This window comes from Mus musculus, chromosome 5 (genome assembly GCF_000001635.26).
Source record: "Mus musculus strain C57BL/6J chromosome 5, GRCm38.p6 C57BL/6J".
Taxonomy (NCBI): domain Eukaryota; kingdom Metazoa; phylum Chordata; class Mammalia; order Rodentia; family Muridae; genus Mus; species Mus musculus.
The window spans coordinates 121,660,293-121,687,557 of NC_000071.6; the positions used below are offsets into that span (position 1 = coordinate 121,660,293).

Genomic DNA, 27,265 nt, shown 5'->3' on the forward strand with positions numbered 1-27,265 from the left:
CTGCAGAAAGTTACAACCCTGAGGTCGAAGACCCAGGAAGCCTCAGAGTCTCTGCGGACCCATAGACTCTCGGTGAGCCCTGCGGGAAAACTAAGGAGGACAAACGTAGAGAGGGGTCAAACGCAAAATAGGAGCCAGGCGTCTTTGCGTGCTCTGCGCACGCTCCTCGGACCCTGTCCAGACGGTCAGCCAAGGGGGCAGAAGCAGCTGTCGAAAGCGCATGCGCGCCCGGGGCCTCGCCCCTTTCCGCGTGCGCGTGCGCGACCCGGCGGGTCAGAGACGGCGGCCGACAGGCGGAAGCGGAGGTTGTTGTGGCTCGGCAGGCTGCGCGCGACGGGGGCTGCCGCTGCTGAGGCGGCGGCCGCGGCTTCTGAGGCGGTGGCGGCGCTGCCGACCGCGGGCCGCTCGGCCTCTGGGCTCGGGCCGCAGCCTTCCGTCAGCCCACCGGGGCCCACGCCGAGCAGCGCCTGTCCTATGAGTGTGTCACTGGTGGTCATCCGACTGGAGCTCGCGGGTCACTCGCCGGTCCCCACCGACTTCGGCTTCAGCGCCGCCGGTGAGTCGGCGGCCTCGCGCCGGGCCGGAGGGTCGGCAGCCCTCGCTCCACCGGCCCCCGGACTTGCCGGGCGCCTCTGCTCGACGTCGCCCTCGCTGCGAGAAAGCGCGGCCCAGGGCGCGGGGGCGATGCTGTGCGCCTTTCCCAAGCTGGCAGTCAGACAGACCGGTGGGGAAAGGATTTGCCCAAAGTTAGGTGTGAGTGGCTGGAAACGCGAGTTTTAGCCCAGCCGGGGACCGAGAGGCTGACGTCTTCACCACCGGCCACAGACTTCCTTAGTGGGTCATGCAGCTTCGGCTCTTCCCGTGATCGTCACAACCTTACCTGATAGCATTGAGGATCCTGAAGTGAAGGCAGGAGGACAGGCAACCAGAAGCCAGGCAGGGTTGGGGGGGGGGGGCGGAAACCTGTCTCAAAAGACCGACGAGAAAAAGGTGTGTGTGGGAGGGCGATTGCTTGGTATCTGTCAAGAGTTTTGTCATGCCCTGAATCAGACTTGGTCTGATATGTGCCATACGGACTAAATGTCCCAAGTTGATGGAAAAGAGAAACGGACACTTAGTTTGGAGAGCTGGGCTGGCGCTCGTTCTCGGAAGGATGGCATCCTGGACACTCTGTGGGTCCATTCTTTGGAGCTGCAGTAGAAGAGTGTGTTGTGGTCTTTCTTGGTCTTTGAGACTCCAGTGACTTGATTTATTTCAAGGTTACAAGCGAAATTCCAGAGCTCAAAGTGACCCCTAGATCTGAAAGTCAGTTAAGTTGGCACTAGGCACAAACAGGTAACTTCATCCTGGCCCAGTCCTGGAGACATTTATGCAGTAAAGCCTAGGGGGAGAGTACCTACTGTGTGCTTAGATGTGTGGATCGGGTGCTGAGAACTCCTACTGTGTGCTTGGTTGTGTGGGTTGAGTGCCGTACTGGACAGGCCTGGTGCCTGCCTCAGAACTGATGTTAAGGAATTTCGGTCACATCTCCGGGTTTCTGAAATGCTGCTTATTCATTAATAAGTAGAGGGACAGAGGCAGACACTGGAAAAGAGCCTCATCCAGGGGGACACGCCATAGAGGAGCAGGAAAGCTATTGATTGATGTGCCAAGAAGTGAGAGGAATTTGTTCTGTCATTAGGTATTAATCTTTCATGTGTTCTCCAGCTGGAGAGATGTCTGATGAGGAGATCAAAAAGAAGACATTGGCTTCCGCTGTCGCCTGTCTAGAAGGGAAGTCAGCCGGGGAGAAAGCAGCCATCATCCACCAGCACCTTGGCCGTCGGGAAATGACGGATGTGATTATTGAGACCATGAAGGCCAGAGCAGGTATGCCCACAGGAAGCCTGGCCGCGCTCAAGTACTCTGAGCCCCTGGCTGGTTTTTGTTTTTTGGTTTTTGTTTGTTTGGTTTGGTTTGGTGTTTTTTGCGGTTGATGAGCAGCTGAGGCTGGGTACATTTGTTAATGAGTATGGCCTTGAAGTAATCTTGCTACGTTCACCTCCTGAGTGGTGGGATCATGTGTATGCATCCGTATGTCCAGTTTGCATCCTGCTGGGCACAGACCCAGGGCTTCATACATGTAAGGCTAGCGCTCTCCCAACTGAGGTATAGTTCCAGCATGCTTTTTCCCCCCAGCACTTGTGTTCTTTATGTGATTTGTGAAGCATATTTCATTGTCTTTTTTGAAAGGGTTATGTAAACCCTGGAGTTTGGAAACATACCCCAAGACCCTGTTTTAAGAGAGTAATACAGGAGAAACTAGATTGGTTGTCACAAAGTGGGCTCTTCCCTCTGGTGGGAATGCTTATAACTACTAACTCTGCTCCAGTGGAGCAGTTCCCGGGGAAGCCTGCTGCCCCGTCCCTGCCCTACCGGCCTACACAGCTGAGGAAGTGGATGCTTTCTGCATCTATAGCATAGGTGTGGTCACAACTGGAAGGTTCAGTTTTCAGAGAGCCCTGACTTGTCACCGAGGAGCCAGTGGTGAATGTTGCCTGCTTGTGTTGGGGTGCTGCTGGATGTGGGAGGAGCTTCTGTTGGGTTTTGAGAGTGTTAAGGGATTTATTATTATTATTAAATTTTATTTATTTACATTCCAAATATTGCCCTCCCACCCACACCCACACCCCCATTGTTAAGAGATTTTTTTACAAGGGTATGAGGAGATGTTTTTACGCAAAGAGAGCTGTACATGTTCTTGAGAGACTCCCAAACCGAACAGTTCAACAGTATGGTTTGTTGGGTTTTGTGACAGGGTCTCTTACATCTGCAGCTTTCCTGCTTCAGCCTCCTGGTGCTGGGATTACAGGCGTGAGCCATCATAACCAGCAGGGATGTGGTTCTTAATGCAATGTTGTAGTTTCTCTGTCACAATTTCCCTTGCACTTGAAATTCTAACTTTCTTAGGCTCCTTAGGCTTATTTCCAGCTGTTTGTGATCTGCTAATTTTCACTTTGTAAGATGAAGTGAGAGACACAGTGGAAGAAAAGAAGCCTTCAGCAGCCCCTGTCTCTGCACAGAGAAGTAGAGAACAGAGTGAGTCTGTGAACACAGCCCCAGAGTCTCCATCCAAACAGCTCCCAGACCAGATTTCCTTCTTCAGTGGCAACCCTTCTGTTGAAATAGTCCACGGCATTATGCACCTGTACAAGACAAAGTAAGCCCAGCTCGCTTCCTTCAGACTGCTCTGATTTTTGCTTTGAGTAGGGAGAAAACTCTGTGCCCGAAATGAGGTCAAAGGCTAAAGCTTTGACAACAAACATACTGCCCTTAGGTACTGTGGACTACAGAGTTCTGAGTGTTGTGCGTTTGACAGTGTAGATTGGGCCAAAGCTCTCCTTACTCAATAATAAACATGTAGATGCACGTCAGAAATGCTTGGGAAATAATCTATTAACCGTTAGGCATGGGTATTGATTGGGGTGGGGACTGAAAACAAAAGGAGTCAAAGCACCTTGTGCTTATGTCTGTACTAAACCGCAGGAGCCAGGTGATAGTAATTGACATGCCTGTTTTCGTGACTTCTTTATTTTGTTTTAGGGTTTTTGATGGTTTGTTTGTTTGTTTGTTTGTTTGAGACAAGGTCTGTAAAGGTGTGCACCATTAGGCCTGGCTTTTACAATTTTTTTCCCTCTGTTTAAAAAAGAAAAAGCAGCCAGGCGGGGTGGCGCACTCCTTTAATCCCAGCACTTGGGAGGCAGAGGCAGGCGAATTTCTGAGTTCGAGGCCAGCCTAGTCTACAGAGTGAGTTCCAGGACAGCCAGGGCTACACAGAGAAACCCTGTCTCGAAAAAGCTTTCTTCTGGAAGCCCAAGGAAAGGAGGCACTTAGACAGATAACCCACCAGCTGGGTCTTCAGCTCTCAATACAATAATTTGTTGATGTCTCAACAACTGTCTTTGCCCTAACTTGCCTGCCATGTCCCTCCAGGGAAGCTGGGAAGCAGCCAGTCCTCAGGTAGCCGTTTTGGATCCCAGCCATCACGTCTGTTTTCAGCATATCAAAAGCAAATTGCACTCTCCCTCCCTCAAAGCTGTTCAGACCAACAGTACTTTTTCTAATCTCAGTCCCATTGTCGGAGGTTAGAATTGTTGCATAGACTTGCGCTCACTCTTCTTCTGGAGCTCTTAAGACAAACGTCAAAGTTGCACTGTGCCTCAGTTAAACATGGGACTGGAGACATGGCTCAGAGGTTAAGAGCACTGGCTGCTCTTGCAGAGGACCTGGGTTCATTTTCCAGCACCCACAAGGTGGCTCACAACCATCTTTAACTCTAGTTTCAGGGGTCCATGCCTTTTCTTCTAAGCACCAGGCCTGCGTGTGGTGCACAGACATATGTGTAGGCACACTCATACCCATAAAAATAAATACCTTTTGAAAAGAATAAAACACTGAGTGTAGTAGTCTAAATTAATAACTGATTAAATCAAGATTAATAATTCTGGAGAGGTGCTGTGTGAGGTGAATACAAGCAAAATACATTGTGTGAAATTCTCAAGGAACTAATCCAATACCTTTTTTTAAGATTGAAAACTCTGGTGGGGGTAATGTAGAACATTTAGGGCTTGCCATAAAGTGCACTGCAGACACGTGGAAAAGGACCCAGGTACCCATAGTGTGTGTTTCAAGCAAATTCACCAGTTAAATATTTGAGTTGATTTGTAAAATACTAGCCATTTTATTTTTTACATTTTCTCAGACAAAAGAGTCATTTGGTTGTTGTTCTCCAGACTTTTCAAGACGGTCTCATTGTCTTCCTCTTAGTAAGATGACCTCCCTAAAAGAAGACGTTCGGCGCAGTGCCATGCTGTGTGTCCTCACCGTCCCTGCCACCATGACCAGTCATGACCTTATGAAGTTTGTTGCCCCATTCAATGATGTAATTGAACAAATGAAAATCATCAGGGACTCTACTCCGAATCAGTACATGGTACTGATCAAGTTCAGTGCGCAGGTAAAAGTTAAGATGCTAGACACCTCTCTGCTGCAGACGGCTAGAGAAACTGCGATGCCAGTTTTGTGGGTTTTATGCCTCAAATTCAGATATGGCTCCTAGGGTGTGGTTGGCGAGGTTGTAGCCCCAAGGCTATTAGAAATACAATTACGGGCTGGTGAGATGGCTCAGTGGGTAAGAGCACCCGACTGCTCTTCCGAAGGTCCGGAGTTCAAATCCCAGCAACCACATGGTGGCTCACAACTATCCGTAACGAAATCTGACTCCCTCTTCTGGAGTGTCTGAAGACAGCGACAGTGTACTTACATATAATAAATAAATACATAAAATCTTAAAAAAAAAAAGAAATACAATTACATTGGCCTTTTTTTTTTTAAAAGATGTGTGTGTGTGTGTATGTGTGTATATATGTATATGTGTGTGTGTGTGTGTGTGTATATATATATATATATGTATGTATGTATGTATGTATATGAATGAGCACACTGTGACTGTCTAAGACACACCTGAGAGGGCATCAGATCCCATTACAGATGGTTGTGAGTCACCATGTGGTTGATGGGAATTGAACTCAGGACCTCTGGAAGAGCAATCAGTGCTCTTAACTGCTGAGCCATCTCTCCAGTCCTTTTTTTTCTTTTCTTCTCTTTCCTTTCCCTTTCCTTTTCTTTTCTCTTCTCTTCTTTTCTTTTCTTTTCAATAAGGTCTCACTGTCTAGCTCTGACTAGCCTGGTACTTGCTTTGAAGACCAGGCTGACCTGGAATTCACAGATATGTCTGCATTTGTCTCTCAAGTTTTGGAACTACCATACCCAATAAAAACAAAAACAAAAACAAAAAAAACCCTAAATGACCAAATCAGCCATGAGTTTAACCTGGAATCTTCTGATCTATATTTAGAGGCATTACCCATTGTTCCTCTTGCCTGCACTCCCATAATTTAAAAAGCATTTTTAACGATTATTTTTTTGGTGAAGATTGGTCCCAGCACCTCACACGTGCTCCTCCGTTGCCGACACCCCTGGCCCCTTTTTACCTTGTTATATTTTGAGACGGTCTCGCTGAGTTGCCCAGGCGGCCCTTGGTCTCACTGTGTAGCTCAGATGTGCACTGAACTTGTGTTCTCATGCCTCTGTCTCCCACCCACATAGCGTGATGACAGACGGGCACCACCACACCTGACTTATGCATCACACTGAGTGTGATCTCCAGCTCGTGTACTTATCCAGTGGACACAGAAGCCCAAGCACTTGTGTCGTCCCCAGTTCTTTGATTCTGTTTGCAAGATGCCCTTTGGAGTGCGCATGGAGGTCAGAAGAGCGTGTCCCACCCCCTGGAGCTGCAGTTCCAGACTGCCCCACATGGATGCTGGAAACTAAGCCCTGGTCCTCTGCAACAGCACTGTACTACCTATCTCACCCTGTCCCAGGTTTTTCCTTCTTCTGGTTTTGGTTTTTGTTTTTTTCCTGTTTTTTTTTTTTTGTTGTTTTTTTTTTTTTAATTCCAAGACAGGGTTTCCCAATGAGGCCCTGGGTGTCTCTGAACTAACTCTGTAGACCAGGCTAGCCTCTAACTCACAGAGATTGCATTCGGATCAAAGGCGTGCGCTACCACAGCTGGCTTCAGTGTTTGCTTTTTTTTTTAAACGTTGGTGTTGATTGGTGGAATATTGAAGTGTTAAGAATGGTTGACAATACAGACACCAACAGATGTCCTGAAAGAACAGAGGTGTTCTTAGACCGGAAATGGCTTGTGCAGTTTTGAGTTAGGAAGGCTTTGTCATCTCCTCTCTGCCTTGTACTGCTGTAAGCATGTTGGTTCTTAAGAGCATGTGTGTTTATATAGAAACATAGCATGAGGTGAGTTTTACTCATGTCCCCGAGGGGCTGCCCCAGCTTTGGATTTACTCAAGCTTTTTTTTTCTATGTTTTTATATCCTGTGATATTTGTCCATTGAACTTTGACCATATTAGTCAGGTGGTGGTGGCGGCACAGGCCTTTAACCCCACCACTACAGAGGCAGAGACAGGCAGTTTCTGAGTTTGAGGCTACACTGGTCTACAGAATGAGTTCCAGGACAACCATGACTACAATTTGTGGAAAATTAACTTCTCTCAACTCCGTGGTCAACGGTTTCCTCTAGATCAAGTGTCCCATCCTGTTAGTTGACAAATTGGTATTTTGACAGATCATTTGTTCTTGCCACTCGAATGGGTTACTAAGGTTTGTGGGTGAAGGGAACTCGTGACACAGACTTCCTTGTCCAGGAATGCAGGGTGGACGGCAGTGGTGGGTGTTCAGTAATACGTGTTATGTGTGTGTGGTCAGGGAGGGCAGCTTGCAGGAGTCAGCGCTCTTCTCCATGTAAGCTATAGGGATTGGGTTCATAATATTAGGCTTGGGGCAAGTGACTTTACCCACTGAGCCATCTCACTGACCCCTGCATACAACTTTTACAAATTACATATCACTTATTTATTTTGTATGCATATGTATGTTTTGCTCAAGTGTAGATCAGAAGACAACTTTCAGGAGTTGATTAGCTTTTTCTACCATGTGAGTCTCAGCCTGTGAGGCTTGGTAGTGGACGCCTTCACTTGCTGAGCCATCCCACATAATCTTTTTTTTCACGGCAGTGGTTTACTAAGTAGTTCTGGCTGGATTGGAATTAACCACATCTGCCAGGCTGGCCTCAGGCACAGAGATCTGCTCGGCTCTGCCTCCAAAGTGTTTGGCTTAAAGATATGTACTCCTACATTTCCATATGTAATATTTAAAGATACTTTCTTTTCTTTCTGACAAGTTCTCATCCGTAGTTTATACTGTGGATTTCCCAATTTATCCCAGGCTAGCCTTGAACTCTCAGACATAGTCCTCATCTCAGCCTTCTGACGTGGGATTATAGGCATGGACGTGAATGCCAAATTTGGGCTTATTATGTTCTTAGACAGTTTATAATTTAGTTCTGTGCCTTTTCCTTCATGGTACTTGTTAATCACTGGTATAGTGTAGACACTATAAAGTATTGCTGTTACTAGTGACTTAAAAACAATGGCTGTCCCCTCACCACTCCTATGTCCCAGTTCTAGCTATGAAAAATGGCCTTCTCCATCTTGGTTATTAATGAGTCCATATATAGGCAGCTTTCCGTGTTCTCCTGTCTTTCCCTGAGAACTCAAAAGTCTTTTGAGTGTCGTGTAATTGCTGTTGGCCCTAACTGCCTGCGTTTACTTTCTTGTGTGTTGGCAGCAGTCCCTTCCACCCCAATCCCATCCAACACCGCCCCTCCCCCCAATACTATGTAGTAGAGAAAGGTTAGAGGGGAAAGCGGGTGTAGACCTAAGGAGCCTACTTCCTGCTGACTAGAGTTCCCTGGGGCAAGTCCAGTCTTTGTGGTCAGAATATCTCCAGCCAGCAATCCAGCAGTAACAAGCCCAGCAGCAGCAGGGAGCGGCAGCCACCTTAGGCCCTCCTGAGTCTTTCCCATTTACACCCTCTCCAGAGTCCCAAATGTAAACTGTCTTCAGCTGGCAAAAATCAAGCCCCTCCTAGAACAGAAAATATTCGGAGTTAACGGCTGTGACGACTGTGGGCAGTCTGAAGCAGCCCCATATCCCACACCTGGGATTACAAAATCATTCAGAGAACATAACTAGGTTTTTTTGAAAAACCAAAATTCTCACTACAAAACCAGGGCTGTCAGGCTTGGTGGCAAGTGCCTTTAATTTTTGCATCATCTTGCTGGCCCCTGCCCTCTCAGCTTTCTTTGGAGGTTCGGGAAAAGTCATAGATTGATAATATGACCTTGAGGAAATCCAGTCTTTGAGGAAGGAATTTGTAAGTCATCATCAGAACATGAAGACCAAAATGGCTGGGTCACGGTAGGGACCTCCCTCGTGTGCTTATGCAGGACTGACTGGGATTCTGGTCCTCTTAAACATAAAAGCATGGAGAGCCCAGCTGGCCAGTGCTGGCACACACCTTTCATCCCAGCACTCAGGAGGCAGAGGCAGGCGGATTTCTGAGTTCGAGGACAGCCAGGGCTACACAGAGAAACCCAGTCTTGAAACAAAGAAACAAACAGTAAAAACACACTCAGCTCTGTAGCTGTCTGGCAGAGGAAGCTCTGATAATGATCCTCTCAGAGTTGAACAACAAATTAAACAAAACCTGAAGTTGGCATTCTTTAAATTTCTGGTTGTTTATAATTCTAGCATTTAGTCTCTTAAGGACAAGGTCTCCTGAGGTCATTAAAACTGCCCTAAAGCAGTGTTTACTTTTCTGTGTATGAGTGTTTTGCCTGCAGGTATGTCATATACTGTAATGTGTGGGTGTTCTTGGAGCTCAGAAGAGTGCATCTGACCCCGACCACTGAAGTCAAGGATGGTTGTGAGCACCATGCAGGTGCTGGGAATCAAACCTGGGTCCTCTGAAAGAGCAAGTGCTCTTTACACTGAACCATGTCTCCAGCCCCTGCCCCTCAGACTCCACCTAACCCTTCCCTTCCCTTCCCCTCCCCTCCCCTTCCCTCCCTCCCCCTCCCTTCTTCTTCCCCTCCCTCCTCCTCCCCTCACCTTCTTTCCCTTCTCCTCTCCTCTCCTCTCCTCTCCTCTCCTCTCCTCTCTTCTCTTCTCCTCTTTTCTTTTCTTTTCTTTTCTTTTCTTTTCTTTTCTTTTCTTTTCTTTCTTCTTCCAGACAGTTTCTCTGTGTGTCCCTGGCTATTTTAGAATTCGCTCTGTAGACCAGGCTGACCTAAAATCAGCCTCAAAAGTATATGTCTTTGATACAGATGAACAGTTCCCTCACAAATATAATGTGCACAGTGTAGGTTAGGTTTAGTCTCCTACCTGTCCTTTCTGTGATGAGTCCTGTTATTTGGTGAGCGCTTAACACATCTCATGATCCAAGGAGGCCTCTGTTTGTTCAGCAGCCTTAGCCAGTGCCTTGTGCTGTAGAAGTTGAGCCCAGCCTGGCTCCTTCCTCAGTAAGCACCTCAGCCTGTGAGATCTTCCTCCTCATCCAGGAATGTCTCTGGGGACACTGGAGGGTGGGGAGGCCTCTTCGTTGTCCCACAGCCAGCTCTACATATGTGAACTTAAAATTCACTGCCCCTTCAGTCAAACTACATCAGGATTGACCGCCCTTCTCGGGGCTGAGTTTAACCAATAGGCTTATGTGAAGAAAGCATAAATAAGCAAAAATCCAAAGTGCAGGTCTGGAGAGATGGCTCAGCAATCAAGAGTGCTGGCTGCTCTTGGAGGGGATCTTAGTTCAGTCTCTGACCAACCAGTTGGCAGTCATAACTGTAACCACACTTGATGGGGATCAGACGCCCTCTTCTGGCCTCCTCAGGCACTGCATGCATGTGGTACACACACATACAGGCAAAACACCCTCACACATAAAATAAAAATTAATGTAAATCTGTGAGCTTACATTACTGGAATGGAAGAAGAAACTGTTGTACTGTGGCTTTGAGATTGAGGGCCTGAGAAGGAGAGGCAGGAAGGATGCTTTGGTGGAACAGCCTTGATGGAAGAGAAAACAGTTTTGTTTTTGAGGAAGCTGTCCCCATCCCCTAAGCAGCTCGTCAGCATGAGTAGTGCTGGAGCAGGCGGCCTTCCTGTGTTTGGTCTGACGCCCCTGCCGGGACAAACTGAGTTTAGCACTGGAGTCGTCTTGTTGCTTTACACTAAGCCTGATCTGGTGTTGTTTTGCGTTACCTTCTCCACGTCTATTACAATTTATGCCACCATGAAAGAGCAGCTCAGTGTTGAAGGCTGGTTAGTCTGGGTTGTGAACTGCCACATGCGGAACTGAGCCCTGGATCTTTGTGAGAGCAGGCAGTGCTCTCTCACAGCCCCAGGCTAGGACACCTTGATCTGCACGAGGCATCCTGACAGGTGATTGGTGTGGAGTGCTTCCTCAGTCAACTGAAGATGAGCTGGCTTTTCATCCGTACTGCTCCTTATTCTTTAACAAGATGATAAGTTTGGGTTTTGTTGGTTTTTTTTTTGTTTTTTTTTTTTTTGTTTTTTTTTTGAGACAGGATTTCTCTGTGTTATCCTGGATGTCTTGGAACTCACTCTGTAGACCAGAATGATCTTGAACTCAGAGATCTGCCTGCCTCTGCCTCCCAAGTGCTGGGATTAAAGGCCTGTAGAAGGGTGCCCAACTTTTTTTCCTTTCTTTTTTTTTTTTTTCCTCAAATGAATGATGGTTCTTTAAGGGCATCATGTATGTATGTGTGTATGTATGTATGCTTGTATGTATTTATTTATTAGATGTATGTGAGTACACTGTAGTTGTCTTCAGGCACACTAGAAGAGGGCATCAGACCCCATTTCAGATGGTTCTGAGCCACCATGTGGTTGCTGGGAATTGAACTCAGGACCTCTGGAAGAGCAGTCAATGCTCTTAACCATCTCTTCACCCCTAGTCTTCGTCCCCTACTCCATTTTTTCCAATTTTTGTGTGACAGTTACAATTTAGTTCCAGAATTTTAAGAAGTATGTGTCTTCTTCCAAGTGCCTCAAAAATAATGACTACTGGGGAAAGAACTGTCCAGAAACTTGTAGACAGATGGCAGGTTGAATGTTCTCTGCTCAGCACATGGCACTACCTTCTGCCTTGTAAGGCAAACCTCTCAACAGCCTGGACACCGAGCTGCAGAGCTCTGTTGACTTGATGGCTCCAGAGCTTGCTGCTTCTATTGCAAATGTGTGGGGATGTGGGAATGGAGAGTGCATCTTCCATGACCAGCCTTTATTTTCCCCTCTCCCTATGGTATGCACAGGCTGATGCAGACAGTTTCTACATGGCGTGCAATGGCCGCCAGTTCAACTCAATCGAAGATGACGTCTGCCAGCTGGTCTATGTGGAAAGGGCTGAAGTGCTGAAATCTGAAGATGTAAGTGTGAAGTCTTCTTACATCTGATGAAATGTTGATCCGTACAGAATTGAATGTTAAGATGCTTGCCAAACATCAGGAATAGGCCTTCCTGTAAAGACTGAGAGTAGAAACAAGATGGGCTCTGGGGTCTGGGAGAAAAGGGGAGTGGGAGGGGCCAGCAAACAGATGTAGAGGTTCTTCTGGGCTAATGGATTGTTGACGGATGGTGGTGCGGGATGTAGGATGAATGGAGTAGTTAGCGTGGACATACTAAAATCCACCCAGTTTAAAATGGAGAGTCTTAGCACTGAATAGGGAGGGGCATGAATTCACAGGTGGTTTGGCAAGGTCAAAGCTAACACTGCAAGGTCCTTCTTAAAAAACAAACATACGAAAAAATGTTATATCTCAGTTTTTAAAGATTTATTTATTATTTATTTTATGTATATGAGTACATTGTAGCTATCTTCAGACACACCAGAAGAAGGTGTCAGATCTCATTACAGATGGTTGTGAGCCATCATGTGGTTGCTGGAAATTGAATCAGGTCCTCTGAAAGAGCAGTCAATGCTCTTAACCACTCAGACATCTTTCCTGCCCATTATATCTCTCATCTTTAAGATGTAGAAAACAGGTTTGGTAGCACATGCATGTGACCCTAGCACTCAGGAAGCAGAGGTAAGAGACTATTGAGTTGGAGGCCAACCTAGGCTATATAATAAGGTCCTGTCCCCAAATCAAAGAAAAGATTTCTGCCCTGTTAAAACTATCCCAGAACGATGGAGTACAGTTTGGAGCAGAAAGAAGCATATTTGTTCAAACTATTAACCCCAATCTCCATCCTAGCTTTTTGTTTTAGGGTTTCTCTGTGTAGCCCTGGCTGTCCTGAATCTTGCTGTGTAGACCATGCTAACCTTGAACTCACAGAAATTCATCTGCCTCTGCCTCCCTGGTACTAGTATTAAAGGCCTGTGCTACCATGCTTAGTTTTTTGTTTTGTTTGTTTAAGGCAGGCTGTCCTAGAACTCACTATGTAGAGTAGGATGGCCTCGAACTCATAGAGATCCTCCTGTCTCTGTCTCCTGAGTGCTAAGGTTCAGTCTTGCTGACTACATGTTCTGGCTCTCATCTGCAGCAGGGCAGCTCCCTCGGAGCCTGGCCTGTACTACTGGCTCACTAGGCCATTTATAGTAAATAGCAGACTTGGCTCTGGAGGCCAGAGAGCCTCCATGATGCTGTAAGATTCTCTTCCTTTTCAAGGAGATCTTAATAGCCAGGCTTTCTCACGATTTTAATCCTAGTATTTGAGGCAGAGGAAGGCAGATCTCTGAGTTTGAGTCCAATATCTCCTCTACAAATAGAGTTCCAGAACTGTCAGGGTTTCACACTCAGCAGATAAAGGTATTTCCTGCCACAGAGCCTGTGAACTGAGTTCAGTGCAGGGAACCCATGTGGGTAAAGGAGAGAACTAACTTGTGAACGTTGTTCTTGGGCTTCCACATGTGTGTAATACATGTACACACACACACACGTGCACACATATATTCTAAATATAATGTAACTTATTTTTTAATTAACTATTTTGTTTTTTTTTTTTTTCAAGACAGGGTTTCTCTGTGTATCCCTGGCTGTCCCGGAACTCCCTCTGTAGACCAGGCTAGTCTCGAACTCACAGAGATCAGCCTGCTTCTGCCTCCTGGGTGCTGGGATTAAAGGCATGTGCCACCACTCCCCAGCCCATAAAAATGTAATTAAAAAAAATTTAAAATAGACCCTAAACTAGACCCAGAAGCTGGCCGTAGTGATGTAGGCCTGGAATTTGAGCATTCAGGAGGTAGAGTCCAGAGGCTGAAGAGATGGCTTAGCACTTAAGCTGCTTCCTGCTCTTGTGGGGGACACAGGTTCAGGTTTTCAGCTCCCTATATGGCAGCTCACATTGCCCTGTGACTCAAGTTCCAGAGGATCCAGTGTCATCTTCTGATACTTACTGGCTCATGCATGCATCTGGACTATGCACGTGTGCACACACACACACACACACACACACACACACACACACACATTTAGACACACACACTCAGACACAGACATATACAAATACAGATTTTAAAATTAAAAAGGTAGTGGGAAGAATTTTAGAACATCAAGGCCTTCAACTACTGCACAAGTTGAGGCATACCTGAGTTAAGCTGCACATCCAAGAGAAACAAAAAAGCAAGATTTAAAAGGGGGAATGAGGGCAGGTGGGGATTGGGAGCTGGAGAGATAGATAACAGTTAAGAGCTCTGGTTGCTCTTATGGAAGATTTGAGTTCAGTTCCCAACACCCACAAGACAGCTCACCACCATCTTGTTAACTTCAATTCCAGAGGATCTGTTGCCCTCTTCTGGCCCTCATGAGCACTATACATATGTTTAGTACCCAGACATTCATGCTGGCAAAACACCAATATATAGAAAAATTTAAAGCTGGGTGTGGTGGCACACACCTTTAATCCCAACACTTGGGAGGCAGAGGCGGAGGCAGGTGGATTTCTGAGTTCGAGGCCAGCCTGGTCTACAGAATGAGTTCCAGGACAGCCAGGGCTACACAGAAAAACCCTGCCTCGAACCCCCACCCCCCAAAAAAATAAAAAAAAAATAAAAAATAAAAAAATTGGAGGTGGAGAAATGGCCCCCTGACTGCTCTTCTAGAGGTCCTGAGTTTAAATCACCACAAGGTGACTCACAACCATCTGTAATGGAGTCTGATACCTCTTCTGGTGTGTCTGAAGACAGTGACAGTGTACTCACATACATAAAATAAATCTTTAAAAAAATTTTAAAAATGAAAAATTCGTTAAATCTCTTTATAAAGTAAAGAAAGGCAGCAGATGCAGCTTGCTCTCTGAGTCCTTGCAAAGCTGATTCAGGTTTGCTAAGAGTTCCAGGTGAGCCTGGCCTACAGGGGAACTCTGTCTCCAAAAGTGAACAAGAAAAGCCAACATGTGTCTTGTTTGAAGAAGATGGCAGAGGGTGACGTGTGGGCCTTAACCAGATGTTTCCTGTAGGGCGCCAGCCTCCCCGTGATGGACCTGACGGAGCTGCCCAAGTGCACTGTGTGTCTGGAGCGGATGGACGAGTCTGTGAATGGCATCCTCACCACCCTCTGCAACCACAGCTTCCATAGTCAGTGTCTGCAGCGGTGGGATGACACCACGTGAGTGCAGGGGCTGCCCCCACCCCCACCTCGTGGGCCCTTTATGACCTCTTCTTGGAATCCGAAATACCCATCAACAAACACTGCTAGTCCTTGGCTCTGCAAAGCTGGGATCTCAGAAGTGAAGAGACCTCAGTGTCTCTTCTCCCCTTCTCTCAGGTCTTGTGGAAATTGCCATTTGTATAATTTTTCTTATTTGTGTATCTGTGTATGTGTGTGTGTATGAGTTTATGTGCAGCACATGCATGCAGGTGCCCCAGGATGCCAGAGGGCATCACATTCCCTGGAACTGGAGTTAGTGGGTATCTGTGAGCTGCTGTGTGGGTGCTGGGAATGGAACCTGGTTCCTCTTTCTGCAAAGGCAGTAAGGGTTCTTAACCACTGTTCTATCTCTGCCATCCAAAAGTGGACTTCAAATACCAAGACCTTTTAAAAACCCTTTTATGGCCTCTGTAGGCACCTGCATACATGTGTGTGTGCACATGCGCGCGCATGTTTGAGTTTGAGGCCAGCTTTGTGTACAGAATAAGTAGAGCCCAAGGCAGCCAGGGTTCCGCAGAGAAATCTTGTCCTGAAAAACCAAAAAGTGAGTAAAAATAGCCAGGCAGTAGTGGCGCATGCCTTTAATCCCAGCACTTGGGAGGCAGAGGCAGGTAGATTTCTGAGTTCAAGAACAGCCAGGGCTACACAGAGAAATCCTGTCTCAAAAAACAAAACAAACAAACAAAAAAAGTAAGTAAAAATAGAAGAAACTGTTAAATTTAAGAGTTGGAAAGATAACTCACAGACTAAATAGCTTGATTCAAAAGCCAGGTGAGTGGCCACACCTATAATTCTATACTTTGAGCTAAAGATCAGAAGTGTATTAGTCAGGGTTCTCTAGAGTCACAGAACTTATGGATAGTCTCTAGATAGTAAAGGAATTTATTGATGACTTACAGTCGGCAGCCCAATTCCCAACAATGGTTCAGTCGCAGCTGTGAATGGAAGTCCAAGGATCTAGCAGTTACTCAGTCTCACGCAAGCAGGCGAAGGAGCAAGAGCAAGAGCTAGACCCCCTTCTTCCAATGTCCTTATATTGTCTCCAGCAGAAGGTGTAGCCCAGATTAAAGGTGTGTTCCTTAAACTCGGAGATTCAATCTTCTGGAATCCATAGCCACTATGGCTCAAGATCTCCAAACCAAGATCCAGATAAGGATCTCCAAGCCTCCAGATAAGGGTCACTGGTGAGCCTTCCAATTCCGGATTGTAGTTCATTCCAAATATAGTCAAGTTGACAACCAGGAATAGCCACTACAAGAAGGTTAGGAGTTTAAAGGCAGCCTGGGCTACAGAGTGATTCCACTCCACAAAAAGCAGAGGTCATGTCCAAGTGTGGTGGCCATCCAAGCTTTTAAACCCAACTGGATTTTGGAAGGAACTTCAGTCATTTGGTTCCCATGATGTCCTCATAGATGGTGTGGAGTGTCGGTATGTGTCATTGTGCTACACATCTTGGTTTGGAGTATTCTGTGCAGCTGCTCTGCCTCCTCCAGCAGCCATTTCTAGCTCTACTTCCCAGTTTCCTTCTGCATCTCCTCTCCTCTTCCCTCTCCTTTCCTCTCTTCCTCCCTCACTCCCCATCCTCCTCCCTATAGTCGTTCCTCTGTCTCTCTCCCTCTCTCTCTCCCTCTCTCCTTGCTAAGTACAGTTCTACCCCTAAACTCTCAGTCCCTGTCTGTCTGTTGTTTTAATGGAAGCAAGGTCTCAGGTCTAGAGATGGAGTTCTGTTGATGAATTCTTGCCTAGCATAGAAGCGAGGCTAGCCCCTAACAATGATACCCTGGGTGGAATTCCCAACACTGCCTAAAACAGACATGGTGCATCCCAGTTCTAGGGAATTGGGGACTAGAGGACCCAAAATTCAAGGTCATGCTTGGGTACATAGAAAGCTTGAGGCTAGCCTAGTCTACATGAGACCCGTTTCTAAAGCAAACTAGGGGACCAGGGAGGTGCTCAGCAGGTAGAGCATTTCCTGCTCTTGCAGAGTCACCGGTTTGGTTCCCAGCACCCAGACTGAACAGCTCACAGCTGGGTGTTACTTCACAACCAGGAATCTGAAGGTCTCTTCTGGTTTCTACAGGTACTGTATCACATGTTGTATAGAATATACTCAAGCACACACATGTGGACAGGTATTATAAATCACGACTCTAAGATGGAAAGCAAGCCCTCACCACGTAAATCCAGCTGATCTGGCACTCATGCAAGCAAAGCTAGCCTTGAGCTTCTGGCGTCCTTCACGTCTCCCCTGAGTGCCCCCTACACACATGCCCCTCTGCACCTGCCAGCTTCTTCAGGACTAAGGAGAGGCAGAGGCATTGGAGCTTCCTTCTTGCCTCTGCCTACTCCTGCCTTCTCCTTGCTCTTCATGACCAAGCAAAGATGGAATGGGTGCTTGATACACCTTGAACTTCCTCACTTGGTGGCACTTCGGTCACTTACAACTGTATCCCACTTCCTGACACGTTGACCCATCCAACAAAATGTGTTAATGACCAGTGAATATTAGTTCACCTCGATTGTCGTGGAAAGGGTTACCCCAGTGGGCATGTTGTCACACCTGTAATGCTAACACTTGGGGGAGGTGGAGGCAGGAAGATCAGGAGATGAAGGTCATCTGCTCTGAGAGGCAGCGTTTCATGTGTGTGTCTGACGAGAAGAGCAGCACTAGCTGCTCTTGCAGAAAACCCAGGGTAGGTTCCCAGGACCCACATTGGGCTATTCACAGGCACTTAGAACTCCAGCTCCAGAGGATCTAACACCTTCTTCTGGCCTTGGTAGGCACACACATCCACATGACTATAAGCCTTTTTTTAAAAATTGGCTCAGAGCCAGGCAGTGGTGGTGGCGGCGCACGCCTTTAATCCCAGCACTTGGGAGGCAGAGGCAGGAGGATTTCTGAATTTGAGACCAGCCTGGTCTACAGAGTGAGTTCCAGGACAGCCAGGGCTACACAGAGAAACTCTGTCTTGAAAAGCCAAACAAAAAAAAAAATTTGGCTTAGAACAGGTATGCAGAGGCAGGCAGATCTCTGAATTGTAGGCCAGCCTAGTCTACATAGCAAGTTCTAGGTCAGTCAAGGTTATATAGTGAAACCTTGTCTCAAAAAAAGCAATAAAAATTATTGGCTGTGTGTGGTAGTTCACATCTTGAGTCTTAGCACCTGGTTCTCAGTGAGCTTGACATAGTGAATTCAGAGCAGCTAGGATTAGGAGATCCTGCCTCCATCATGTAAATAAATTTGAGAGAAAATAAAGCCAAAGAGAAAGCATAAAGAAGGGAGGTTCAGAGTCCAGCTTTCAACCCCTGTATAATTCCATCTTCATCTTCATGTCCTGGATAGGTGTCCTGTGTGCCGATACTGTCAAACGCCAGAGCCAGTGGAAGAAAACAAATGTTTTGAGTGTGGTGTCCAGGAAGTAAGTAACTGGGATGTGGGATTCTTTTCTGCCCAGTGCAGTTTAGATTCTTTGTGAGACAAATTCTTTTTTGTCTGTAGTTGGGTGTGTGAGTACACAGATTGTTCATGCTTTTGTTTACTATTTATTCTTTTAAAAGACTGAGATGCCCACCAATCAGTCACTTGTGAATCTGTACTTAGGACTTTGAAAAAGCCAGAAAAGGGAAATGGTTGACCAATAATGTTGGAAGGTTGACCTGGAAGGTTGGGTCTTAGAACTGTATTATTCGGAAGTCTGTGGAAGAAGTCCCCAAGTGTTCTTTCCAAGTCATATGGGCCAGGTCATGTGCCTCCCTCCCCAGTCTCCAGTTGAGGTCTTCCCCCTTGCAGAACCTCTGGATTTGTTTAATATGCGGCCACATAGGCTGTGGGCGGTACGTGAGTCGGCATGCTTACAAGCACTTTGAGGAGACCCAGCACACATACGCCATGCAGCTCACCAACCATCGAGTCTGGGACTATGCTGGAGGTACGTGCACAGCTGTTTCCTGATTTAGACTCTTTCCTGTAGAAACCTCTCACAGGTGGTGTGGCAAACTCAGAGGGTGCCATGCCTCTGCCTCGGGATGACCCGAATCAAGAATTATAGAGACAGTTTAGATGTTTGTTCTTGCCCTCTCTCACTCGCTGATGGGCAAATGATTCACCAGTTTAAAAAAAAAATCATACATCAGTACATTTATATTTCTAAAAACGACCAAAATGTGTCATAGTTAAAAGCATGGAGAACTGGCTGGGCGGTGGTGGCTCAAGCCTTTAATCCCAATATTCAGGAGGCAGAGGCAGGAGGATGGATCTCTATGAGTTCCAGGCCATCTTTGTCTACAGAGCAAGTTCCAGGACAGCCTGGTTACACAGAGAAACCCTGTTTGGGAAAAGCACAATAAACTTTTCATTCCTAAGAAACTGCCTCTGGCTGACTTCTCCTCTCTTTAGATAATTATGTCCATCGACTGGTTGCAAGCAAGACGGATGGAAAGATCGTTCAGTACGAGTGTGAGGGCGACACCTGCCAGGAAGAGAAGATAGATGCCTTACAGTTAGAGGTGAGATGCTCTTGGCTGTCACTTGTCAACCACTATTGCTGCGTGCGTGTTTCCATTTTCTGGAGAAAGATGCTTTGACCCTTTCATGTTGTCATCTGCCCCGTGTCATTGCTGGGAAGAATTTCTGAAATGCTTCTTTTTTGAAAGTCTAAGCTTCCCTAAGCCTTACTACTCTTTCACTGTGATGTTCCTGGTTGTCTTAGGTTCAGGTTCCGTAGTTAAGGCAGTTCAGGTCATCTTCCACAGCAGCAATAAAGCCAAAGGCATCATGTTGCTGTAGGAGGCTACACAGAAGCTGGAAATGGAACAGACTGAGTCAGAGTGGACCCCAGCAGCACCTTCTTCCCTGGTCATTCATGTATAGCTGTGTGTTTATTGTACGTGCTTTGTGAATTGGGGTTCAGTTACTTAAAGGCATTTTGATTTTATACATGTGAAGGACCAACACGCTTAGCACACTGGGATTTTCCTTCTGAGAAGCCATGTGTGCAGGGCAGTCCTGTGCTGCCACTTGTTTGCTTGGTGATGCTTTGTCGTCATTTGTGGATTTTGGTTTATCAAGTAGTTCCAGATTGATCTCAAACTCATGATCCTCCTGCCTCCACTTCCCTGGTGATGGGACAATAGGAGCGAGCTAGCATGCCCACACAAAATTCTGTTAATGAGGAGGAAGTTTCAGAATGAGTCCTGTTTTATGTAAATTTAAAAAGAAAAGTTTAGCCAGGAAAACAAACCCAAAACTCCTGGTTTTCAGGAGTGGACTTTGGAAATTAGTTCATTTGTAAACTCTTTGAGATTTATTTATTTTTTCATGTAATGTGTATGAGTTTGCCTGCATGTGTGTCTGCACCATGTACATGCTTGGCACCTGAGGAAGCCAGGAAGTGGGCCTCAGATCCCCTGGAACTGGAGTTAAAGACAGTTGTGAGCCACATCTGTGTGCTGGGGACGGAACCTGAGTTCTCTAGAAGAGCAGCCTGTGTGTTTTCCCACTGAGCCATCTCTCCAGCTCCTCATTTGTAGATGCTATAGCTCTAGTAGATTCAGAAAGTGGCCTTCAGTATAGCTTGTACTCTTAATAAATTACTATACTGACAGAAAAGACAAACCCTTGACATTCTTTAGAATAAGTATCTCTTCCATATGAATTCTGACTAAGGATTGTTCAGGAGCTCACTGGTATTGAACTCAGGAGGTATGCACGCTTCCCACATGCTAGGATTAAAAACATGTGGATACCCCAACACACCTGACCTTGCCCACAAGTCTTCACACCCATAGCCCCTTCTTGTTGTGTCCACACCTAGCATCTTTGTTGTCCTTTGAGTTGAAGAGGCCCTGTGGCTGGTCCTGCTTTCTCCAAGTGCAGGTAGGTGGTCTGTTCAAGTCTCATGTCTGTCACCAGCCTCTGAATCTCATGTACTCCCAGAAGTCCTAGCAGCCCTATTGCAGTACTTCCCTACCTTTGGTCACACAGTACTGTGGGTTCATGCCATCATGTAGCAGTGAAGATCCAGAGACCAATGAAGCCCTCATTTCCAGATTTCACAGATTTCTAGTCTAGTGGCTGGGGAGTAAACCTTCAAACAGTGCTACTGTAGTTCCAGTGGGAGTGCAGTGGGGACATTTGCCCAGGGTGATGGATAGGGATTGGTTAGACTTTCCTCTGTGGGGAGGGGTGCTAGAGTCTCATGTATGCTAAGCTCACACTTTACCACTAAACTATACCTGTAGCCCTGAATTTTACATAAATTCAAAGCCTCCATTCTTAAAATTGTTTGGACCAGAAAAAATTTGTGTAAGCATGCCTTCACACTAAAGAGGTAGAGGTGTGATGATCCGGAGCTCAGGTCCATCCTGACATTTGAGCCGTAAGAGACCCTGTATCAAAACCATAAACCGTGTTATAGCTCAGTCAGTCAGTTGTTTCCATGCCAGCATGAGGACCTGAGAAAAAAGAAGTGGTGGTACGTGTGTGTAACCCCAGCACTGAAGAGATGGGATGGATAGATCCATGGGACCCACTGGCTGGCAACCTAACCTACTCGGTGAGTTCTAGGCCAGAGAGAGACCCTGTCTCAAAACTAAAGTGGACAGTACCTGAGGAATGACATCTGAGGCTGACTCTGCCTTTCCCCCTGTACACACGTGGGTAGAATACATGGGCTGGAGAGATGACTCAGTGGGGGCACATATTGCTCTTCTCTGAGGACCTAAGTTCCATACCCAGCACCCACATCAGATGGCTTAGAACTTCTGTAACTTCAGCTCCATAGGAGTCAGACACGCTGACTACTGTGGTCACCTGCATTCATGGACATATAATTAACATAATAATAATAGTAAGGATACATACAGAGCATTTTAAAGGCAAAAATACATTGCACTTTTACATTTTTCCCAGCTGAATTGCAAGTTCCACTCTGTACCTCTGACCCAGTGCCTGTTGACTCTAGTTGAACCCAAGTATAACATACTTTCTGGTGAGCCTGACATGGTAGTGCAAGCCTGAAGTCCCCAGTTGATAAGGTTGGAAAGTTGCCAATGCCTCAAGTGTGAGACAGCAGGGCAAGGCCATGTCCTTATGTCCTTATTCTTTCTTTCATATTCATTCTGTCTTCTCCTGGCTGGCTTAGAACTAGTTAGATGAGCCAGGCTGACCTGGAGTGTTGAGATTTAAGGCATGCCCATCCCAGCCCCGCAGGTGTTTGCGCTCTAATTTCATGAGGTTTTATGGTGGGTATGTGAGCACTACCCGCTGTGGAAGGAATGAGTTCTAGAAGCTGTCAGAGGTCAGCGTTGCTGGGTGTCATACTTGGTGATGGCTCTCATCTCCCACTGTTCTGTTTCCAGTACTCGTACCTGTTGACAAGCCAGCTGGAATCGCAGCGGATATACTGGGAGAACAAAATCGTGCGCATAGAGAAGGACACGGCAGAGGAGGTAAATGACTTGGAGACAGAAATGCCATAGCAAGGCCGATAGAGAGGGCAAAATGGCAGGGAAAGGGATGTGAGGATCTTTCCCTTTGATGCCTGATGATGGAGAATTGCTTTCTCTAAAAGGAAGGGTCTTGATGGTTGGGATCTTAAGATATAGTGTCTCAGCTGGGCGTGGTGGCACATGCTTTTAATCCCAGCACTTGGGAGGCAGAGGCAGGCGGATTTCTGAGTTAGAGGCCAGCCTGGTCTACAAAGTGAGTTCCAGGACAGCCAGGGCTATACAGAGAAACCCTGTCTCGAAAAACCAAAAAAAAAAAAAAAAAAGAAGAAGATATAGTGTCTCTCACCTGTCAGAACTAGCACTTGGTACAATCCCAATAAGAAGGTAAAAATGCGTAGGTGGTACTCAGTGACCGCCCAGCCTCTGCTGCCTCCCAGCACAACCCAGACTCCATAGACGACTGTGTGAAGGTTTTGTAATATGGGTCAGCCACTGGCACGTTGGCTTGGGAACAGGGCTGTGGGAGCCAGGTGAGCTTCTGTAGCTTTGTAAACTGAGGGAAATAAATCAGGCAGGAATGGTGGGACTTCTGTGGTCTCCCTGGAGAATTACTGGTTCAGAGCTGCAGTTACCAGATTTTAACTGATTACCTTAAATGTAACATACATGGTGGCCTATGCCTGTAGTTCTATATACTCCGGAGGTAGAGGCAAGAGGATTGTTTAATCTCAGAAGTTTGAAGCTTCATAGTCTGATATTTTATTTTATTATATTTTATGTATATAAGTGTTTGACTATATGTCTGTATGTGCAGTGCCTTTTGAAGCCAGAAGAAGATATAGTTCCCCTGGAACTGGAGTTACAAGTGGCTGTGAGCTACTCTGGGTACTAGGATCTAAACCAAGGTCCCCACTACAAGGGGAGACGATGCTCTTAACCAATGAACCATCTCCCCTGCACCCAGAAAGTTTTTGTTGTTGTTGTTGTTTTGGTTTTCGACTTCAGCACATAGAGTGTGATGTGATTTACAGAAGCCTGTGCAGAAGGCCTGAGCTCTGTGTGCTCCGTTTTCTACTTTGTAGCATGTTCAAGGAACCTTGGGCGCTGCAGAGAAGAGGATTGGAACATAAGCACACAGGGCTTGTGTGTGCGTCTAGTAACATTTCTCACAGTAGTAAATGAAGTCTTCATTTTCTAAATGATCCGTCTAATAACGTAGTCCCTCCTCTCGCTGGGACTGCAGGTGGGAGGCTCCACTCCAGCTCCTCACTAGTTCTCAGTTGTCCATCAGCTGTTTCCCTGGCTACACACCAGCTCCTGGTCCTTGTTTATCCTTAAAAAAAAAATTGTTCTCTCAATTTCTCATGATTTTTGTTGTTGTCACAATGCCATTTAAGTGACTCAGCTCGACTTTCTAAGTTTGGTTTGTCCTGGTTATAGAGACAGTGATAGGGGTGTCCCAAGAACTGTATGAGTGCCTGACCTCCATTTGCACTTTCAGATTAACAACATGAAGACCAAGTTTAAAGAGACCATCGAGAAGTGTGACAGCCTGGAGCTCAGGCTCAGTGACCTCCTGAAGGAGAAGCAGTCTGTGGAAAGGAAGTGAGTGTCCCTCGGCTCCTAGCAGCCACCAGTGCCCACAGGTTCTTCTGCAGAAGCACCTCTGCTTCCTGGGGAACGCCCTCACTTTCAGCATGTCCATCATACAGGTTTCTGGGGGTCTGCTTATGGTTGGATCAAAATAACAGTGACTTCTCATTCATGTTGTTAGGGGTGAGCAAGATGGCTCAGCTACCCAGCTTGATAATCTGTGTGGGATCCCAAAACTCACGTGTTGAAAGAACTGACTTCCACACATGTGCCTTGGCACACGCATGCACATACACATGAATAAATGTGGAAACCAAAGTAGGTCCAATTGCTGTTCCACTTGAGGTGGGTGCCAGGTGGAACACCAACCTCCCTGCAATCCATGGACACGTACCTTCCATTTCTGCCTGCAGCTTCTGAGCCATCTTGGCTAAGAGCAAGTTAGGAAAACCATTTTGTTTAAGCTGGTGTCACAGACTCCCCCTGGGACAGGACCTAATGGCTAATGATGCTGAGCATGGAGCAAAACGCATGAGCAGTGTGTCAGGAACACTGGCTGCCGCTGCAGTGGGGAGGAGGGGTGTCATTGCTGGCTTCTGAGGTCCCTGAGCAGAAAGGGACAGAGAGCAGGTGGAGCCAGCTCTGTCTCCCTCTGTTTTGCTCCAGGTGTACCCAGCTGAACACCAGAGTGGCCAAGCTCAGCACGGAGCTGCAGGAGGAGCAGGAGCTGAACAAGTGTCTGCGCGCCAACCAGCTGGTGCTGCAGAACCAGCTCAAGGAGGAGGAGAAGCTGCTGAAGGAGACCTGTGCCCAGAAAGACCTGCAGATCACCGAGATCCAGGAGCAGCTGCGCGATGTCATGTTCTACCTGGAGACACAGCAGCAGATCAGCCACCTGCCTGCGGAGACGAGGCAGGAGATCCAGGAAGGCCAGATCAACATCGCCATGGCCTCAGCGCCCAACCCACCCTCTTCCGGGGCCGGTGGGAAGCTGCAGTCCAGAAAGGGCCGCAGCAAGAGGGGCAAGTGACCATCAGAGACTTGTCCCTGAGACTTCCTGGGCACCACAGGGTCTGCTGGGACCTTTGCTGAGCGGAAGTGTGGGCCCTAATAAGTACGTCTGAGGACGAACTGTGGTCATGTGGCTCCTTCATTTGTTGAGTGTAGTGTGAGGAGACTAAAAGAGGGGGAAGGGTTGGCAGCACTTCCCAAGGGTGAGTCACCTCATGGCCATTCTGCCTTCCAGCTGGGTAGCCCCCAGGCTTGTGCGGTTTTCCATTGTATTTATTCAGTTGGCGCACTTGCAGTTGGGTTCCAGGGTAAATCTATGACATGACGTAACCTTCCTAGCACTAAAGGAATTCCAGCATTAACTAGCACTAAAGCACAGTGCCTCCCAGAGGCCCAGCTGCCTTCAGGAGAGGAGCCCACTGCCCACTGCAGAAGGTCTTTCCTGCCATCCCTCCCTCCCTTCTCCTGCAGAGTAGAAGAGAGAGCTGCTTGCATGTCATAGAGAAAGGGCTAGGTTGTAAACCAAGCACAGGCTTGTCTTCAGCAGCCTGGCTTGGGGCAAATGGAGTATACCCAGTTTAGGGAAGACAGTGACAGCTCTCTTTATTTCTGATGACTCCATCCGAAATGTGCCTGTCAATAAGAAAAGCCTTCCTGGCTCCTTCTCAGCTCAGGTAACTGAGAGTGTCCTCCATCCAGCAGGATTCAAGGGGCAAGCCTAGCTAGCCATCGAGAGGCCTCTGACAAGCTGACTGACTTGTGTTGCTGGGGTCAGTGGATACTGACTGTTTACAGGCAGGGCCGCATGTTCAGGTCGCAGCTAGAGGGAGCTTGGGCAGATTTCAGTTACTCTTTTATGATCGTTTCAAAGGCTGCTTCTCCAGAAACTGGCTTCAGCAGAGCCTCTTCCAAACAGCCATACAATATTTAATATGACCAACAGAGGGGCTGTGTGCCTCTCTTTAGAGCCAGGAACATCAGGTAACTTGTAACAGATTAATTGAACAGACTTGAGGGGACACCATGTTGGGATTTAGCTTCTAAAAGAGCCTGGGCAGTTGACAGCTGTGTGTAGTAAGGACAGTTTAATTTTTTGCTTTATCATCAGCCAAAGGTTTAAAATGTCACACTTTAGGGACTTTTTTTTTTTTTTTTCCGACTGACTGGACCTCGTCCTTTGACCGGAATGTCTGACATGTCACCACGTTGCCTGTGTTGCTGATCACCGTCCAGTTCAGTGGAATGTGCTGTAGCATTTCCTAAAACCCCACCTGTGACTGCAGAGTGAGAGTGCTCAGACTCGGACCTCTGTAGCCGGCTCTTCCTCAGGGCAGGCCAGCACTGCAGATCCTCCGGCCCGAGCCACACAGGCGGCTGGGGCTGGGGCTGGGGCTGGGGCAGAGCCGCCTCTTCCAGAGCTTCTATTTTATCTAGAACGCGTTACACACTGTTACAGTCTTACCGGCTCAGCCCTGCTTGTCTTGCACATCTGACCTTGCAGAAGCTGGGGTGGGTGGTAGCATGCTAATTAAGAGAATCAGAAGTAGTTTCCAGAGCTGGCTCCCCTTTTCATCACAACCCACCCAGCAGCCCTGCTGCCCAGAGGAGAGTAGCAGTGCTTCACCACACAGGTTGGGGGAAATGCCTGGGAAGGCTGTGGCCAGTGGAAGCAGCCGACGGGCAGAGGTTTCCAAACTACTTGAAGGTCTTTTAAAAATGTTCCAGGAAAACAAAAATCAAGATGTGTAAATAAAATGTTATTTTAAAAGGTCAAAGAGTTACGTTTGAGTCTGAAATTACCCAGGACGGAAGCTGTTAGTATATTCTTCAGAACAGAGATGGAGCCTTCACCACACTCCCTTGGCCAATGAACTCTTAACTAAAATGACCAGGTGAAATTTGCATCTATGGTGTTGCTTGGGAGCATGTGGCTTTATTTATTATATGTAAGTACACTGTAGCTGTCTTCAGACTCTCCAGAAGTGGGCATCAGAACTCATTACCGATGATTGTGAGCTACCATGTGGTTGTTGGGATTTGAACTCAGTACCTTTGGAAGAGCAGTCAGTGCTCTTAACCATTGA

At 47.0% G+C, this 27,265-nt stretch overlaps 2 protein-coding genes across 12 annotated transcripts in view; one reads left to right on the plus strand and one right to left on the minus strand.

Moving 5' to 3' along the window:
• The window catches only part of Acad10 (acyl-Coenzyme A dehydrogenase family, member 10), a 39,578-nt gene extending 39,267 nt beyond the window's left edge, over positions 1-311 (minus strand). The window contains exon 1 of one of the 8 annotated variants that reach the window (XM_006530459.2): positions 1-311. The gene's annotated coding sequence lies outside the window, so the exon portion shown is untranslated. The other 7 variants (XM_006530458.4, XM_030254817.1, XM_006530460.4 and 4 more) reach the window with 7 other exon arrangements.
• Positions 271-26,957, plus strand: Brap (BRCA1 associated protein). Of its 4 annotated transcripts, none has more exons than NM_028227.3 (12): positions 271-556; positions 1,708-1,869; positions 3,004-3,199; positions 4,807-4,996; positions 11,793-11,906; positions 14,938-15,086; positions 18,472-18,547; positions 18,919-19,057; positions 19,525-19,634; positions 22,488-22,577; positions 24,079-24,182; positions 24,837-26,957. In NM_028227.3, the coding sequence occupies exons 1-12, from the start codon at positions 475-477 to the stop codon at positions 25,198-25,200; spliced, it is 1,776 nt and encodes a 591-aa protein (NP_082503.2). In that variant the 5' UTR covers positions 271-474; the 3' UTR covers positions 25,201-26,957. The 4 variants fall into 4 exon arrangements, with proteins under 4 accessions (NP_082503.2, NP_001276472.1, XP_030110689.1 ...); XM_030254829.1 differs by having other exon boundaries at positions 276-556; positions 2,950-3,199; positions 24,837-26,956; NM_001289544.1 differs by lacking the exon at positions 271-556 and adding an exon at positions 577-990.
• The last annotated feature ends 308 nt before the right edge of the window (positions 26,958-27,265 follow it).

What these genes read in the sequence shown, in the direction of transcription:
- Brap (NM_028227.3), top strand. Translation starts at nt 475, where the DNA reads ATGAGTGTGTCACTGGTGGTCATCCGACTGGAGCTCGCGGGTCACTCG. An exon ending in ATGCACCTGTACAAGACAAA is followed by an intron (nt 3,200 to 4,806) that starts GTAAGCCCAGCT and finishes TCTTCCTCTTAG; the next exon opens with TAAGATGACCTCCCTAAAAG. An exon ending in TTGAGTGTGGTGTCCAGGAA is followed by an intron (nt 18,548 to 18,918) that starts GTAAGTAACTGG and finishes TCCCCCTTGCAG; the next exon opens with AACCTCTGGATTTGTTTAAT.